This window comes from Erinaceus europaeus, chromosome 18, assembly GCF_950295315.1.
Source record: "Erinaceus europaeus chromosome 18, mEriEur2.1, whole genome shotgun sequence".
Taxonomy (NCBI): Eukaryota; Metazoa; Chordata; class Mammalia; order Eulipotyphla; family Erinaceidae; genus Erinaceus; species Erinaceus europaeus.
The window spans coordinates 70,708,684-70,727,609 of record NC_080179.1 but is presented as its reverse complement, the minus strand read 5'-3'; the positions used below and the strand labels follow the sequence as shown (position 1 = coordinate 70,727,609).

Below are 18,926 nucleotides of genomic sequence, written 5' to 3'. Positions count from 1 at the left end.
ACCAGCTCCAGTCCAGGTTCTGCTTTGTGTTTTCTCTTCTGACCTTGTTTTTCAACTTCTGACTGAGAGTGAGATCATCCCATATTCCTCCTTTTCTTTCTGACTTATTTCACTTAACATGATTTCTTCAAGCTCCATCCAAGATGGGCTGAAAACAGTGAAATCACCCTTTTTTTTTTTTTTTTGCCTCCAGGGATATCATTGGGGCTTGGTGTCTGTACCATGAATCCACTGCTCCTGGAGGCTATTTTTTTTTCCTTTTGTTGCCCTTGCTATTTTATCATTATTGTTGTTATTGATGTTGTTGTTGTTGTTGGATAGGACAGAGAGAAATCAAAAGAGGAGGGGAAGACAGAAAGGGTGAGAGAAAGACACCTGCAGATCTGCTTTACCGCTTGTGAAATGACCCCCCCTGCAGGTGGGGAGTGGAGTGGTTCAAACCAGGATCCTTATGCGAGTCCTTGCGTTTCGTGCCATGTGCACTTAACCTACTGCGCTACCCCACCGCCCAACCCCCACGTGAAATCACCATTTTTAATAGCTGAATAGTATTTCATTGTGTATGTAGACCACACTTTGCTTATCCACTTATCTGTTGTTGGGCACCTGGGTTGCTTCCAAGTTTTGGCTATTCAAATTGTGCTGCTATGAACATAGGTATACACAATTTTTTTTGATGGTTGTGTTTAGTTCTTTTCATAGTGTGTTTTTAATGTGCATATTTTCTTGACTTATGAGATGTGCCAAAAAATAGTTTCCCCTGTATTCAAACATTAAACTATAGGCTCTTTAGGGGCATATCATGATACTTAGAGTTAGTATTTCGTTACTTGCAATTTCAGAATTTGTACAAGGCTGACCTTCAGTGGCTCAGAGGCATTGGCTGGTTACCCAGTGGCTCACTTGAGGATGAAAAGAACAAGAGAGCCACCCAGATTTTGAGTGACCATGTATATCGTCAGCATCCAGATAAATTCAAGTTTTCTAGTCTTCTGGACTCTATCCCAATGGTGTTGGCAAAAAACAATGCTATCACCATGAACCAAGTAAGTCTTGTATTTTAAAGGGGTACTCTTTTTTTGTGTGTGGCATATGGAAACAGTGAATCTGTTTCTGTAAAGGAAAAAAATCATATTCAATTTTTTTTTTGCTTGGCATCCCAGTGGTTTAAAAAAAAAAAGTGTTAAAAAAAAGTGTTGACCTTACTGACTTGTGATGTCTATATCTGAAGGTGTTACAAATGCCAACTCACAGAGCAGATTCTGCTCACATTAAGACCCAGGTTATGTTCATGTGTCTAGTCACTGTTGGTTTTTACAAGACATGTCTCTTTTGTTTGTTTTAGCGCCTCTATACAGAAGCCTGGGATAAAGACAAAACCACTGTTCACATTATGCCAGACACCCCTGAAGTTCTATTAGCCAAACAAAACAAAATAAATTACAGTGAGGTAAGCAATGTGTTCATGGACCATGGTATATTTTCCTTACCTTCCCCTTACCAGTTAAACTTCCCCTTACCAGTTAAACAATGATATTTCTTTTTTTAGAAACAATACAAACTTGGCCTAGAAGAAGCTAAGAAGAAAGGCTATGACTTGAGGATAGATGCCATTCCTATCAGAACAGCCAAGGCTTCCAGAGACATTGCGAGTGAAGTAAGTACAACTGAAACACTCTTTGCTTTAACTTTAACTCAAAGGCTTTCTCCTCTTTCCTTGATCTGTATTAGAGCAGATAAACTATGAGGTTAGACTGCTTGCTCAGAATTCAGGTTTTTTTTTTTTTTTGCTTCATTAAATGATTTAAAAGAATGGTAATGAGATCCTTGACCCAAAGGTTAAATTCCAGATATGGTAAAGTCCATGTCAACATGCATCTCAATGTACTGCCCATTTTCTCTTGAGCAAAGTCACTGGATAATCAACTATAGCTCAAAATATTTTGACTTCTATATAATGTATTTCCTTTATACAACTGAACTGTAATATTTCTATAAAACCCCAAACCAGCCTTTGGTGAACCAGTGAACCTAGAAGACATGAATGAATGAATGAATGAATGAATGAATGAATGAATGAATGAATGAATGAAACACACTATTCTGTTCACATTTAGCCAGTAAATGGGCCGTGTGTTTGTCCCTACTTCTAATGACTGGCCGCAGATATTTATTTATTTATTTTTTAAAGATGGATTTTCTCACCTTTATAGAAACTTCATCTTTCTATTTGTCTATAAAATACATTTCCCCCCTCCCCAAAATATAGGAAGTAACAATCATGGTTTCAAAATGAATGTTCAATAATTGCAGGAGGATGAAAAGTTTTAATGTATACCAAATACTTCCTGCCATTAAATATCTTGTTTGTAAAGAGTTCTTACTGATGTCAAAGGCACCTTATCTAACAATAGCAACAAAAGCAGTGAAAAACCCATAGACAGTACGACGCTCTCCAGCTTTACTTTCTTTTTCTGACACACACAGCAGTTTTGATCACTGGTTATGACTGAATGACAGAAGAATGTTTTCATTTTATTTTCATAAATGTATGTTTTATCTTCTATATGGTTTCTAAGATGTATGTGTTAGGCATACATTCAGGGGAAAAATCAGTGTATTTCATGAAGAAAAAAAATACCACAAATAGAAAAAATAATATTAAAATATATGAGTGCCTATTTTTTTCTCTTGTAGTACAAGTACAAGGAAGGCTACCGCAAGCAGCTTGGCCACCACATTGGAGCTCGAGCAATTCATGATGACCCCAAGATGATGTGGTCCATGCACGTGGCCAAGATCCAGAGTGACCGGGAGTACAAGAAGGACTTTGAGAAGTGGAAGACCAAGTACAGCAGCCCAGTGGACATGCTGGGGTTGGTGCTGGCCAAGCAATGCCAGACGCTGGTCAGTGACATTGACTACAGGAACTACCTGCACCAGTGGACGTGTCTGCCTGACCAGAGTGATGTCATCCATGCTCGACAGGCCTATGACCTCCAGAGCGACGTGAGTAGCTGAGAATCATAATGTCATGCCAAGACAGGAAGTTAGTGTATTGACACCTCTTAGGGAAGGTAGCCAGCCTATACCAAGGAGAAATAGCATGGTTTTCTTGTGTAAGCTAATGTTTAACCCCCAGATCTAAAGAGAATTATTTTTTTTAGTACTCTGTGATCTACCAGACTAGACAGGTTTCTTCCACAATCCTAAAGCAGAGTATCCATATGCAACTTTTTTAAAGCTAAAAATGGAATAAAGTACAAAGGCAATTACTATTAGTTGACGTGGAAAAAACAAGTTTTAAACATTTCCGGATTCAAAAAAGTAACTTACTAACTCATAATGACACAGAAAACCTAGACTAACTCTCCCATATAGTAAATGCAGATAAAATGTGATGCGTAGAGCTCTCTTCAAAGCAGTCCTCACCGCTCTTAGTGGTTGAGACCTGTGCTACTACCTCCACTAGCTGTTGCAAGACAAACACTGAACACTAGTTGTTCTTTTGTGTTCTTAGTGGCAAAGGAGATATCTTCTTTGGGTTTCTTCCACTTAGCAAAATAGGTATCAACGTGAATCTTTCATAAAAACTAAGTGAAGGGGAGTCAGGTGGTAGCGCAGTGGGTTAAGCGCAGGTGGCACAAAACGCAAGGACTGGCATAAGCACCCCCGTTCGAGCCCCCAGCTCCCCACCTGCAGGGGAGTCGCTTCACAGGCAGTGAAACAGGTCTGCAGGTGTCTATCTTTCTCTCCTCCTTTCTGTCTTCCCCTCCTCTCTCCATTTCTCTCTGTCCTGTCTAACAACGACATCAATAACAACAACAATAACTACAACAATAAAAAAAAACATTGAGAAAAAAGACTAAGTGATGAAAGGCAAACATTTGAAAAGCATTGACACATTATTTTCTTTTTTAAAATTTCTTTTCAAAATTGACTGGGGGGAAGACTGATGGCTTACACTCCACAGTAAATACTGTTGTTGGTACATATGCAAAATTTCTCAATTTTTTGCAAAACTCTCACCCCCCAGCCTAGGTTCTCCTCCACCATCATGTACCCCTCCCTCCAGCCTACCTCCTGAATCCTTTGCTTCAGTGCAATACACCAAACCCAGTCCAAGTTCTACTGTGTGTTTCCACTTTCTGTTCTTATTTCTTAACTCCTATGAGTGAGATCGTCCCATAATCATCCTTCCCTTTCTGGCTTATGTCAACATGACTTCTTCAGGCTCCATCCAAGATGAGGTGAAAAAGGTGAATTCATCATTTTAAATAGCTGAGTAGTATTCCATTGAGTAACAAGTATATTTTCAAGATGGTTTTTACTTTTTTCAGATCCTTGAGATAAAAATGTTTTCCTGCTAAGTATGTATTGCATTTTGTGTATATGTCAACAGAATATGTACAAATCAGATCTTCAGTGGATGAGAGGCATCGGTTGGGTTCCCATTGGCTCTTTGGATGTGGAAAAATGCAAAAAGGCAACGGAAATCTTGAGTGATAAACTTTATCGCCAGCATCCAGACCAATTCAAATTCACCAGTGTAACTGACTCTCTGGAACAAGTGTTAGCCAAGAACAATGCCATCACCATGAATAAGGTAAGGCTTCACAAGTCAGAGAACCAACCTGGAACCCGGTAGAACTCCATCAAAGAGAAGGAAGCATAATCGAAGAAAAACAAAACATTAGAAGACATCTATGCATCATTTAAATCTCTCTCTGTATTTGATATACATCATCTACATTGTAATCTTAACTTCAGCAGTTGTTTTACTGTCTTGAAAATGGCTCCTTTTTTATGAAAAAGTCATGCCTGCTGTCACAGTGCTCTCAACTACCTTTTCATTGTTAGCGTGCATTTGAGATTACCAGAACAGTCTTAGAAGCATCTGTGACATAACTACTGCAGATGTATATAAAATATGAAATATGTCTAAAACTCACTCTATTGGACTTACTGTTTTTCGTAAAGTCTTGTGGCTCTGAACTCCCTATTAATTATACACTGAATATCTTTTCTGTTACTGCTCGTTGTCTCCCATAGCGTCTATATACGGAAGCCTGGGACAAAGACAAGACCCAGATCCACATCATGCCAGACACCCCTGAAATTATGCTGGCAAGAATGAACAAAATCAACTACAGTGAGGTAGGTGCAGGGGCTTGCTGTCTGCCATTTGCATGCTGTCTCCTATATCACAGTCTGTACTATGAAGGTAGGTAAGCAGTAACCTTAGAAAGACTTTAGTTCTTTTAAAGAACCCTCTTTGAAAAACATTTTATTTTATTTATTTGACAGAGACAGAGGTAGAGAGGAAGAGAGAGAGACCTCTAGCACTGCTTCACAGCTCATGAAGTTACCCTCTGGGCCCTTGTGCATTGTAACGAGTGCGCTCAACCTAGTGTGCCACTACCAGCCCCTAGAAAGACTTTCTTTTCTTGCTGCATGTAAATAAAATACTAACCCTTGCATTTCTCAACGACTATCCTAAACATCAAACTTCGAGTCATACAAATTACCGCTTGGTGAATACAAAGTGTTTTAATCATAACGTATGATTTGATTACACCCGCTTATCCATTTTTGTGTTAACATAAGATAGAAAAATAAAATAACGTTTCCCTCTCAGGCTGCATAGCTACGCTACACATATTTTCCATATACGATGCGTTTTTTTTAGTGTTTTTTTTTCTTTTAGCGATTTAATTTTGATTTACAAAACTATAAGATAATAGGGGTATAATTCCATAATGTTCCTACCACTCTGTGTCCTCATCCTTTCTGCTGGAAACTGCAATAGTTCTCCCATGGTCACAGATATGGGGTGACTTTATATGTATAACAACATAAATATATACCCATATCTATATTTTTTCTTAAATTATAGTTTAAGATCAACTATTAAGATTTTTTCATGTGTTAAATTAAGTCCGAGATTAAAATCACAGCTCTATTAAGTATCACCTAAAGAAAGAGAGAGATAAAGAGGCAGAGAAAGAGAGGATCTGTCAGTGGATATATATTAGCCTGCCCATTTCGTCTTCACCTCTGAGACCCTGGCTCATGTGCCCCCATTTCAGAGCTACAGATGTTTCTGCTGAATGATGGGACTCTTGCAGTCTGGGTGTTCTCACTCAACAGATTTACCAAACTGCCTTGGCTTTGATGTTCTCAGTGGAAAAAATTACGTCATTCATTCTGAGAAATTCTTTTACAAGTTACATCTTATGTACTGAGCCACAGTGACTCTCTTCAGATCCACATAGACCACTGAGGCCCTACAGACCTGGTCTGTGTCCCTTCACACAGATGAAGAGGCAGCTATTCTCACATAGTTCTCCAGTCCAGATATCCCGACTGCCACATTACCACATGAGGCAATAATTCTCACAACTGAACGAAATGCTGTGAGCAGGGAATTCTACCAGTGTCAAATATAGTCAACTTCTTTTTTAAATTATTATTATTATTTTTTACCAGACCATTGCTTAGCTCTGATTTATGGTGGTGTCTGGAATTGAACCTGGGATCTCTGAGCCTCCGATAGGAAAATCAGTTGTGTAAACTGCTGTCTGTGCTGTCTTCCTGATCCTACAGTCCACATCTGTGTTTCCTTTTCTAGGCATATGACCTCCATTTTTAAACTTTACCCTCTAGTGCACATTGAGAGCTGTGCCACTGTTAGTGCACATGCGTTTGGTATTAACTGACGCCCGAGACATGTTGAAACTTGGTCTCCTCGTTCCTGCATGTATACATCTGGCAGTTTAAATCTCAGCTCAAAAAATGACATTTATCTCTGCAGTTTATTTCCTCTGAGATGGAGTTTATTGGTTTTTGGTGTGTGGAGGTTTTTGTCAGTCTAAGATTCTACAAAGTGATGCTATTAGTTATTTCTTCAGGCTTTACGCTGTCAGCAAGTGAAATACTGCTTCTCTGAGCGCAGACAGAATAACACTTACAGAATTTAGATGGATCAACCATATTCTTAAGTCATTTTATTTTGAGTTTGTAGCATGTAATTTTAGTATTTATATAACCAGCTCTTAATTGTCCCCAAAAACTAAAACCACTAAATCCTACTGTCATATCTAAGAGTAAATTTTTATCTAACTCTATAATATACTAAAGCCCCATTTGCTATGGGAAAGCATGTAGTGTAAGTGCAGAAATAGGAAACAGAAAGCCCCTGTGACTGGCTGCTCAGCCTTTCTGAAATTTGCCACTCTGTGTTTGCTGCACCAATACTCACCACTGCTCCAGAAATGCTGTTAATATGAAGAGGCTTAGGGCAGATGGCCCTGAAGTGGGCACATGACAAGCCTGATCTCCTTTCCTTGTCTTCTTTCTACTATTTTTCTTCTCAGGACAGAAAGATAAAATGCAGACGAAGCTCTGTCAGTCCTCCTCCCAGCTTATTCTTGTCCCCCTAGTCCATATAAAACGAGGCACAAAGTCAACTGAGCCTCACGTCTACACAGGTGGAGTTGAGTTCTCTTTGGTCCCCTTTTGCCATTTTGTCCCACGACCACCCCACCGTTCCTCTGCACATCCACTCCCATGTGTCGCCATTCATGAAGCTCCCCTCTGCTCTTGAGTGACATGTCCATCTGCCAGAATCCTACTCATCACTCAAGGTCTAATACCCACCTCACTCCTCTGTAAGGCCTTTCCCAATTCTCAGTCTTCCACCTCCCTCAAGCTCTTTGTTATTTGTTATATTATTATATAGTCAAAGCACCTCCTGTGGTCTGAATTTTTTGGCAACGTGTTCCATGTAGAGGCAGTCTGCCCACAACTTCTCCCAGAAACCTAAAATATGGGAGAGATCTCATATTCATCTTCGACACCCAGCTATGTAGCACCATGACAGCGTAGAAGTGTACAGAATAAGTATGAGGGAGCCGGACAGTGGCACATTGGGCTAAGTTAACATAGTGCAAAGTGCGAGGACCTGCATAAGGATCCTGGTTCGAGCCCCCAGCTACCCACCTGCAGGGGGGTTGCTTTGCAAGCAGTGAAGCAGGTCTGTAGGTATCTTTCTCTCCCCCTCTCTGTCTTCCCTATCTCTCTTTCTCTTTGTCTTATCCAACAACAACAGTAACAACAAAAAAAAAAAAAAAAAAAAAGGAAAAGATAGCTGTCAGGAGCAGCAGATTCATAGTGCTGGCACTAAGCCCCAGTGAGCCCCCTGAAGGCCAAAAAAGGAGGAGGAGGAGATGAAGAAATTTGAATTGAACTGATTCCCAAGATCTTTCTGTCTGTACTTCCTTAGCTGCCCATGAGTTTCAGCTTAAGGTTTCCAGCTCACTTCCAAAATGACTCATTGTCTTGACTAAAAGTTTTAGACCAAAATCTAGTATCAGTGCATAGTTAATTCAACACAATAGTTAAAAAGACAGATATGTCATGTTCCATGCAGATAACACTTTCAAGTCTTTAACAACAACAACAAAAAAAAATACAAAAGACTTAGATCTCTCTAAAGTAAGATTGTTTTAGATACTTGCCTGTAGAGAACTTAGTGTATTATTTCAGCTTCTTGTCAGTCTTTGAATATGAACATCAACATTTAAATGATTTCATTTTGCCCAAATTTAGAGTCTGTACAAACTTGCCAATGAAGAAGCAAAGAAGAAAGGCTATGACCTGAGAAGTGACGCCATTCCAATCGTGGCGGCCAAGGCCTCCAGGGACATTGCCAGTGATGTGAGTTGTTAACTTTATTCCAAGTATGTGATCAGTCAGAAGTGACATTTTTTCTTTCTTTTTTTTTAATTTATAAAAAGGAAACATTGACAAAACCATAGGATAAGAGGGGTACAACTCCACACAATTCCCACCACCAGAACTCCGTATCCCATCCCTCCCCCCCAAAAAAAGCACTTTCATGGACCTTTGAAATCATAACCTGATATATTTGCAGAGAATTTTTTAAAATAGCTCATTTTGAGTCAACAAACCATTTGTACCATTTTTTAGAATGATTTCTTAATTAACACAAGAGAGAGAAAGCAGAATGGCACCCTGGAAGGCAGTGCTGGGATCGGGCTCAGCACCTGTGCATAGAAGCTCGGAACTCTCACCACCGCACAACTTCCTGGGCGGCCGTGGAATGAAAAATAGGATGAGATTAAAAGGAGTTGTCAGTAGCTTTAGTGAAAACAGATTTGCCAAAAATAGGGGAAGACCCACTCATGTGGAAGTTGAGACTGTACCCGAAGGCTTGAAGCACTTATGTGAAAATTTTCATGGTGCTTCTAGACACTGCAACTCATAGATTTGTGTTCTCAGGTTGGAAACAGGGCCTGGCTTCATGTAGCACTGTCAGATTTGCATTACAATTCAACCTAGAAGATTACAAAAAGAATGTCGTTGATTGGTATCAGAGATGGCTACTGCCATGTACACACATCCCCGAATAAAACCATCATCTTTCCCTGGTACCTCAGGGGATTCTTTTTTTTTTTTCTTTTTAATTTCTTGATTGGGAAATTAATGTTTTACATTCGACAGTAAATACAAGAGTTTGTACATGCATAACATTCCCCAGTTTTCCATATAACAATACAGGCCCTCTGTCATCCTTCTTGGACCTGTATTCTCCCCACCCACCCACCCCAGAGTCTTTTACTTTGGTGCAATACGCCAATTCCAATTCAGGTTCTACTTGTGTTTTCTCTTCTGATCTTGTTTTTCAACTTCTGCCTGAGAGATCATCCCATAGTCATCCTTCTGTTTCTGACTTATTTCACTTAACATGAATTTTTCAAGGTCCATCCAAGAATGGCTGAAAATGGTGAAGTCACCATTTTTTATAGCTGAGTAGTATTCCATTGTGTATATATACCACAACTTTCTCAACCACTCATCTGTTGTTGGACACCTGGGTTACTTCCAGGTTTTGGCTATTATAAATTGTGCTGAACATATGTGTACACAGATCTTTTTGGATGGGTGTGTTGGGTTCTTTAGGATATATCCCCAGGAAAGGAATTGCAGGGTCATAGGGTAGGTCCATTTCTAGCCTTCTGAGAGTTCTCCAGACTGTTCTCTACAGAGGTTGGACCAATTGACATTCCCACCAGCAGTGCAGGAGGGTTCCTTTGACCCCACACCCTCTCCAGCATTTGCTGCTGTTGCCTTTTCTGATATATAACATTCTCACAGGAGTGAAGTGATATCTCATTGTCGTCTTTATTTGCATTTCTCTGATAATCAGAGACTTGGAGCATTTTTTCATGTGTTTCTTGGCCTTTTGGATCTCTTCTGTGGTGAATATTCTGTCCATGTCCTCCCCCCAATTTTGGATGGGGTTATTTGTTGTCTTCTTGTTGCGATTTGCAAGTTCTTTGTATATTCTGGTTATTAGCCTCTTATCTGATGTGTGGCATGTAAAGATCTTCTCCCATTCTGTGAGGGGTCTCTTGGTTTGGGTAGTAGTTTCTTTAGCTGTGCAGAAGCTTTTTAATTTGATGTAGTCGTCCCATAGGGTACCTCAGGGGATTCTTGAGCATAGGATAACTGTTCAAAAATTAAAGGCCCACTATGAAAGAGCATGGTATGACATGGTAATGTGCTCCCCTTGAGAGTAGAAAGTTCTGTCAGTGATTCACTTTTGCTTGTGTATGCTGGATTTTCCTCCCAAAAAGGAATTGGTGCCAATAACAATAAAATAACAAAATCATGGGAGTCGGGCGGTGGCGCAGTGGGTTAAGCGCACGTGGCACAAAGCGCAGGGACCGGCGTAAGGATCCCGGTTCGAGCCCCCGGCTCCCCACCTGCAGGGGAGTCACTTCACAGGCGGTGAAGCAGGTCTGCAGGTGTCTGTCTTGCTCTCCCCCTCTCTGTCTTCCCCTCCTCTCTCCATTTCTCTCTGTCCTATCCAACAACAAAGCAATGTCAACAATGGCAATAATAACCGCAACGAGGCTGCAACAACTAGGGCACCAAAAAGGGGGAAAAATGGCCTCCAGGAGTGGTGGATTCATGGTGCAGGCACCGAGCCCAGCAATAACCCTGGAGGAGGAAAAAATAATAATAATAATAATAATAACAAAATCATAATAACCAGTGAGTACTGAGAACTCTGTGTTAAGAGCTCGATACACATCACCGACAAGTACACTGGATGTGGAACAGTAAAAACATCATCGGCCTTTTATGATTAGAACCTTTGGCTTTTTCTGGAGCTGCGCTAGCCAGTTGGGCTTCTGTGCCAGTTTTGCTAATAAAATCTGTTTTCGTAATGATGGCAAAAGCTTTTTGGCCCCCACTAAGTGTATGAGTCCATTATGAAATAACCAGTTCTCCTCTGTTGACAGTGCTTCATGCTTGCAAAAACTGAACACTCGTTTTATGGCTTATCTTGTACTCCATGTCACCAAGAGCACAGGTTTCCAAAATTTCTCCACACTCCCTGGTTCAAATGGTTGTCCTTCACTCTGACAAATGTCTTCTCTGTTTCCTTCCCACTTCTGGAAATTTCCCTTTCTACCACACCCTCTTTGTTTTGGGCTAACCATTACAATTATGCACCATACGTACACTACAAACATGCACTAGAATTATAAAATTAGACTGTTTCACTTTCTGTGTAAGTAGTTTAAGTAAAGGGCAGGATATTGACTTTAGTTAGTACTTAGATGCAGAAGTCAGCTAATACTGATGTAAACAAGATGACTTTGTATAGGCACAGGACCTGCACAAAGATGTTACCACCAAAACCTGATCTAGATGTTTTTGTTCCAGTACAAATATAAAGAAGGTTACCGTAAGCAGCTCGGCCACCACATTGGAGCACGGGACATCAAGGATGACCCCAAGATGATGTGGTCCATGCACGTGGCCAAGATCCAGAGTGACCGGGAGTACAAGAAGGACTTTGAGAAGTGGAAGACCAAGTACAGCAGCCCAGTGGACATGCTGGGGGTGGTGCTGGCCAAGCAATGCCAGACGCTGGTCAGTGACATTGACTACAGGAACTACCTGCACCAGTGGACGTGTCTGCCTGACCAGAATGATGTCATCCATGCTCGACAGGCCTATGACCTCCAGAGCGACGTGAGTTCAACATGTATCATAAAGCCATATGCAGAAATGGTTGAAATTACATCAAAGTATCATTAGTAGACAGTTCATTGACCTTCTGATTTCAGGATATATTTGGTCAGTGAATGAGATTCCAATTGAAGTGTAGTTATATTGATTTACTGTGACTATATTAACAGGATTTATAAGTAAGTAAAGTTTGCAGGAGCTGGATGGTAACACACTGGGTTTGCCCATGATGCAAAGTGCAAGGACTGGCATAAGGATCCCGGTTCCAGACCCCTGGCCCCCCATCTACAGGGGGGTTGCTTCACAAGCAGTGAAGCAGGTCTGCAGGTGTCTGTCATTCTCTCCTCTCTGACTTCCCCTCCTCTCTCTATCACTCTCTGTCCTATCCGATAATAGTAGCAATGACAACAATAATAACAACGAGGGCAACAAAAATGGGAAAATAATCCCACTGCGCCAAAAGGGAGTCGGGCAGTAGCACAGCAGGTTAAGCGCACGTGGCGCAACGCGCAAGGACCAGTGTAAGGATCCCGGTTCAAGCCCCCAGCTCCCCACCTGCAGGGGAGTCGCTTCACAGGCGGTGAAGCAGGTCTGCAGGTGTCTGTCTTTCTCTCCCCCTCTCTGTCTTCCCCTCCTCTCTCCATTTCTCTCTGTCCTATCCAACAATGACGACAATAATAACTACCACAATAAAACAAGGGCAACAAAAGGGAGTAAGTAAATAAATATTTTTAAAATAATAATTGATAATAATAATTAATTTTTTAAAAAAGGAAAGAAAGGTGGGAGGAAAGAAAAATCACTGAGTTCATAAGCTACTGGGTTGTTGCCTGACCCCGGTGCCCCCTTTCTGCCCCTTTACAAGCTTCTCTTTGTGGAAGGACCGTGGGGTAATGGCAGAACCTAGGACCTACGGGAAGGAAATTCATCATCTTAAAGCTGGGTGGGAGAAGCGTTTTCCCGCAGCCTGAATTCATAAACTTTTGAGTGAGTTATTATGCAGTCGAGGACTTTGAAAAATAAAACAAATTAATAATAATAATGAATCATCGGCTTTTGGCTGAAACTCTGCAGACCACTCATTAAAAACTCCTGTGCCCGCATAGCTTGTCATACAGAACCCTGTGCTGTGTGATTTTTTTTTTCTAGCGATAAAGCTGTGCTTACACGTACAAAAGACAGTGAGAATATTAAATGTCATCCATGGAGTGACAGTATCGACAGGCTGCTCAGGCTCGTGCGTCTGTGTATTAAGAAGCTTTTCATGGTGCCTTCCTTAGATTGTAAAATGGTCTTAAGAACATGAGGGGGAGGGAGTTGGGCTGTAGCACAGCGGGTTAAGCGCAGGTGGCGCAAAGCGCAGGGATCGGCTTAAGGATCCCGGTTCGAGCCCCGGCTCCCCACCTGCAGGGGAGTCGCTTCACAGGCGGTGAAGCAGGTCTGCAGGTGTCTGTCTTTCTCTCCTCCTCTCTGTCTTCCCTTCCTCTCTCCATTTCTCTCTGCCCTATCCAACAATGACAACAACAATAATAACTACAACAATAAAACAACAAGGGCAACAAAGGGAATAAATAAATAAATAAAATAAATAAAAAAACAACAACAAGGGCAACAAAAGGGAAAATAAATAAATGTTAAAAAAAAAAGAACATGAGGGGGAAAGCACTCCAGGAATGTGCAATATTAGTGTTTTCATTCTTGCTGTTGCTATTTAAGAAGCAATAACTAGTCAACTTAGAGTAATTAGAACAGGCTTTTTTTTGGTCTACTATAAAATACAAATTTATAATATCTATTTAGTGATTGTTATAGGTAAAAAAAAAAAAAAGTTCTTCGAAAAACTGCCAAAGCACCCATTCCATTATTGTGAAGTAATTGTGAATACTCAGTCAGTATACAGATGTCTGTAAAAAGTAAAGTAATTCACTCAAAGTAAGAAATAAAGAGCTGAGAAGATGATTCTGGAAAGACGTCTATGTTGTCTGGAAAGACATCCTGTCCTGAGAACTCTTATGGGACAAGACTGAGGTTTGGGGGTCAAAGAAATGGTCATTTATTATCCCAAATCTTGGATAGCACTAAAGCCATCACAGATCTGCCTCGGGACTTTAGCTGTCTGCATCATTATTATATTTGAACTTCACTCTTTAGTCACGAACACTAGAGACATTTTGAAATATTTAAAAACTATGTGGATAGTAATAATGACCCAACATCATCCATCCACTGAGAAAAATCCACTCCCACTCATCCCATCTCTCCACACCCATTGTTGCGTGGGCTGTTTTCAGTTATGTCGATGGCCTATCATTATCTCATCAATTCTCTTCTAAAAACGATTTCTTAGTAGCTGCAGGGTATTTATTTGTTAGTCATAAAGAGAGAACTAGATCATCACTCTGGGACTTGTGATGCCAGAGATTCAGGTTCAGTGCTTTATCCACTGTGTCACCTCCCGGATGGTTTCTCTCACTCGGGGTTAGCATTTATTTTTTCCCTGTGCACTTGGACATTGTAACAATCTCCGTTGACCAGATGAACAGAAAATTTTAGACTCAGTCACTCCTCTCCCCAGATCCTGCTATATGTGATCATATTTTGTTACAGCGAGGAGATGTTTCCTGCACCATTTTAAAATATAATCCCCGTGTTAGGTCAGCTACTATAGAAAGCTTGTTTTCCACGGGCACAAAGATGACAACGACCAGAGCCGTGCTTCATTATTGTTTCCATTTCTATCTTTCATCTAAATCTTTGGTATCTTGCTAAAGTGTTTCTACCTTTTTTTTTTTAACCTTTCACAGAATGTTTATAAGTCTGATCTCCAATGGCTGAAAGGCATCGGCTGGATCCCCATTGGGTCTGTGGAGGATGTCAAATGCAAGAGAGCTGCAGAGATTCTGAGTGACAGCATCTACCGCCAGCCTCCAGACAAGCTGAAATTTACCAGTGTGACAGATTCCCTGGAGCAGGTGCTGGCCAAGAACAATGCCATCACCATGAACAAGGTGGGCGCCAGCTATGTCAAGTTTTCCTAAGATGCTTAAACATATCTGTATTTATCTAGTGGATATATTTAGTGATTATTGGAGTTTAAATTATCCATGAAGAGGTCGAGTCCAATTTGCCTCTGATTACATACTTGAAGTTTTCTAAATATTTATTTTTCTATTATAGCCCTCTTTAAATCTTGATCGCTAACCTTGAGATAACGCTCCTATTAAATATTTTCTCTCTATGCCTGGGTTTATTTGTCTAGATTAGATCAGTAATAATCCTGCTTTTAATTTGACTTTGTTTCAGTTATCCCTATCTCAACTGATTTTCTATCTCGTCTTTGATAGCGTTTATACACAGAGGCCTGGGACAAAGACAAGACTCAGATTCATATTATGCCTGATACCCCGGAGATCATGCTGGCAAGACAGAACAAAGTAAACTACAGTGAGGTAGGGCCAGACTCAGTGATGCTTCACTGCTTTTGTTGTTGTTTGTTTGTCGTTACATTTATTTTTTATGGAGTGGAGTTGGGTGACGGCACACCTGGTAGAGCACACATATCACACTTCTTTCTTTTTTCTTCTTCTTCTTCTTCTTTTTATAATTTTTATTTATAAAAAGTAAACACTGACAAAAGCCATAGGATAAGAGAGGCAGTTTGAACACTCCCTCTTTATAAGTTCTTGTTTTTCTTTTCTTCATTTTTTTTCTTTTTTTATTTAAGAAAGGATTAATTAACAAAACCATAGGATAGGAGGGGCACAACTCCACACAATTCCCACCACCCAATCTCCATATCCCATCCCCTCCCCTGATAGCTTTCCCATTCTCTATCCCTCTGGGAGAATGGACCCAGGGTCATTGTGGGTTGCAGAAGGTGGAAGGTCTGGCTTCTGTAATTGCTTCCCCGCTGAACATGGGCGTTGACTGGTCGGTCCATACTCCCAGTCTGCCTCTCTCTTTCCCTAGTAGGGTGGGTCTCTGGGGAAGCAGAGCTCCAGGACACATTGGTGGGGTCTTCAGTCCAGGGATGCCTGGCCAGCATCCTGATGACATCTGGAACCTGGTGACTGAAAAGAGAGTTAACATACGAAGCCAAACAAATTGTTGAGCAAATCACACTTATTTCTACAGAGAACCCTAAGCTTCAGCAATCATGTTGTGAACACTCAGCCCTTCCAGCCTTTCATATCTGGGTTGGGTAGCACATTCTACAGAATTCCACAACAGACTGAAATCGCATTATCCTTTCATATTGTGGCCACAACCCATGCAAGTTAGTAGGAACGAATATGTGTCTGTAGCCTAAGACTGCCAGAGAAGATACGCTCATTATCATCACGTAGTAAACCGAAGTTTGCTGTTTGATTGGAATCCAAGTTCAGCTTGCCATGCCATCTTTTCGTTGGCTAAGTGTAGCAACCCTACCAAGGGGGTAAGTCATAGTGACAAACATTTCTCACTTGCATCCTGAATAAAACTGAGAAGTAAAACATAAGAGTAGAAATAGAATCCAAAATCTTAACAAGTTTTTCACTACAGAAATTAGGTTAAACAACACACTTACATGAGAACAAAATGGATCTGTTAGGGGGCGGGACAGTGGCACACCTGGCTGAGTACACACGTGACCATGCACAAGGACCCAGTTTGAGCCCTCACACGCTACCTTCATGGTGAGGGGACTCACAAGCGGTGAAAGCAGGTAACAAGTATGCAGGTATTTCTCCTTCTCTCCCTCTCTACCTTCTTCTCTTCTCTCAATGTCTCTTTCTCCCATTTGATAAAAAAAAAAAAAAAAAAGGAAATGAGAAAATTAAAAAAGAAAGAAAAACATCTGCCAGGAGAGCAGTGGATTCATTGTTCAGGCACTGAGCTTCAATGACAACCTTGGTGGCAAAAACAAAACAAAACAAAAAACCTGTTACCCCAGAATTAGAATCTTCCCCTGGGTACACATCATATGGAGCAGGGGCATCTAGTCAACCTCCTTGGAAATGAGGTTCTCCTTAGAGCACAGAGACACAGAGGAAAGCAGTGGACTTGTTCCAGAGGTGAGCAGGACATGTCCAGTTAGTCCCACCACTGTCCATTCAGTTAGATTAGTAAGGAAGCTAATGCCCTTCCCAGGGTCAGAGAAGCTGATAGGAGGGAAGAGCAGCAGTTCCAATACTTGGACTCTCATGGTGAGGAGAAAACCTCCTACGTCAAGTGTTCTCTGTCAACAGTACTGGCTATGGAGTTTTGTAAAAGGCAATTTTATAAGTACTTATTTCATGGTAAAATAGAGTCAAAATTTAGAATCTTGTGATTACTGACCATGTTACAAGTTGTACTTTCTCTTTTATTTCTTATTCGTTGTCTAAAGATTATAAAATATGATGGTCATCATAAAAATTTTACTAAGAGATAGTAAGATGCGTATAAGAATCACGGTTCTTGAATGGACTGAACCACTGATATTTTGGATTCCTTGCTATGTGTGAGTTGCATGAAGGAATTAAGTCCTACTGAAAAAAAATTCAAGGAACTGTCTCTCAACCTTCCGAAGAGTGGTGCATAGTTGGTATCATTTAAAATGCACAGGACAGTAGTTGATTCACTAGTAGGATAAAGAATTATGACTCAGGTCCAGATCATGGCACACCTGGTTGAACATCCATGTTACAGTGTGCAAGGTCCCAGCCAAAAAAAAAAAAATGACTAAGGAAATGAGTGAAAGTATTTACCACATGAAAGTGAATAACATTTATGTGGTTTGGGGGCTGGTGATATTTCACCTAGTAGACGACACACTTTTCCATGCACATGGCTTCAGTTCAAACCACCAGCTACCACACAGGACCACCTGCACAGGGAAAGCTTCACGAGCCATGGAGCCGTGCCGCTGTGGTATTGCTTCTCTTTCAGCCTCTTCATCTCTCAGTCTCTCTCCTTCCATCCCTCCATATATAAAAGAAAAGGCAGTGACTGAAGAGTCCTCGTTAAAGTCCCTTGCCCTTATTCGACTTTTGCAGTCCTTACTTTGATAAGATTAGCTTTGGAGTGACTGAGGGAAGTGTCATAGTTCAGCGGGGAAGCAATTACAGTAGCCAGACCTTCCACCTTCTGCATCCCGTAATGACCCTGGGTCCATACTCCCAGAGGGATAGAGAATAGGAAAGTTATCAGGGGACGGGATGGGATATGGAGTTCTGATGGGGGAAATTGTATGGAGTTGTACCCCTTTTATCCTATGGTATCTTTCAGTGTTTGTTTCCTTTCTATAAATAAAATTTTTTTTTTAAAGGTATACTGGGATTGCTGGAATTGTGCAGGCATGAAGGCCTAGCAATAGCACAGATGACAAAAAAGTATTATTCTTCAATTTCTTTCTTACTTGAAATGTAGATAGATTGATGCTCTTCCAATTAATCAACATTACTAGGTTATAGTTATCTGTTTTGCTATGCAAAACATCACATCTGTGTACATTTTATATTTTCAATGATAATAATACATACTAGATTAATTAAACCGTCAATTGTTATTATTCCTATTGCTATACCTCATTTATTTCTACAATAATCTAGTATTTGGGGATAAGATAGTTTATTTACTTTACAATATTGCTGCATATGTAGATGGCTTATAAGGATGAATGTCATATGTTAACCCCCAAGTTGTTGCTATCAGACTTTTTAAAAAATTTTTTTATATTTATTTAGTTAGTTTCCCCTTTGTTGACCTGGTTGTTTTTTATTGTTGCTGCAGTTATTATTATTGTTATTGATGTCATCGTTGTTAGATAGGACAGAGAGAAATGGAGAGAAGAGGGGAAGACAGAGAGGGGGAGAGAAAGACAGACACCTGCAGAC

At 40.6% G+C, this 18,926-nt stretch overlaps 1 protein-coding gene across 20 annotated transcripts in view; it reads left to right on the top strand.

Annotated features, from left to right (window-relative positions):
• The window catches only part of NEB (nebulin), a 286,668-nt gene that overhangs the window by 117,052 nt on the left and 150,690 nt on the right, over positions 1-18,926 (top strand). For 17 of the 20 annotated variants that reach the window (XM_060178132.1, XM_060178128.1, XM_060178130.1 and 14 more), the window contains 10 exons: positions 843-1,046; positions 1,346-1,450; positions 1,550-1,657; positions 2,698-3,009; positions 4,403-4,606; positions 5,053-5,157; positions 8,611-8,718; positions 11,761-12,072; positions 14,874-15,077; positions 15,414-15,518. In XM_060178132.1, coding sequence (XP_060034115.1) covers positions 843-1,046; positions 1,346-1,450; positions 1,550-1,657; positions 2,698-3,009; positions 4,403-4,606; positions 5,053-5,157; positions 8,611-8,718; positions 11,761-12,072; positions 14,874-15,077; positions 15,414-15,518 — 1,767 coding nt within the window. The remainder of the gene's footprint in view (positions 1-842; positions 1,047-1,345; positions 1,451-1,549; positions 1,658-2,697; positions 3,010-4,402; positions 4,607-5,052; positions 5,158-8,610; positions 8,719-11,760; positions 12,073-14,873; positions 15,078-15,413; positions 15,519-18,926) is intronic. The other 3 variants (XM_060178127.1, XM_060178129.1, XM_060178131.1) reach the window with 3 other exon arrangements.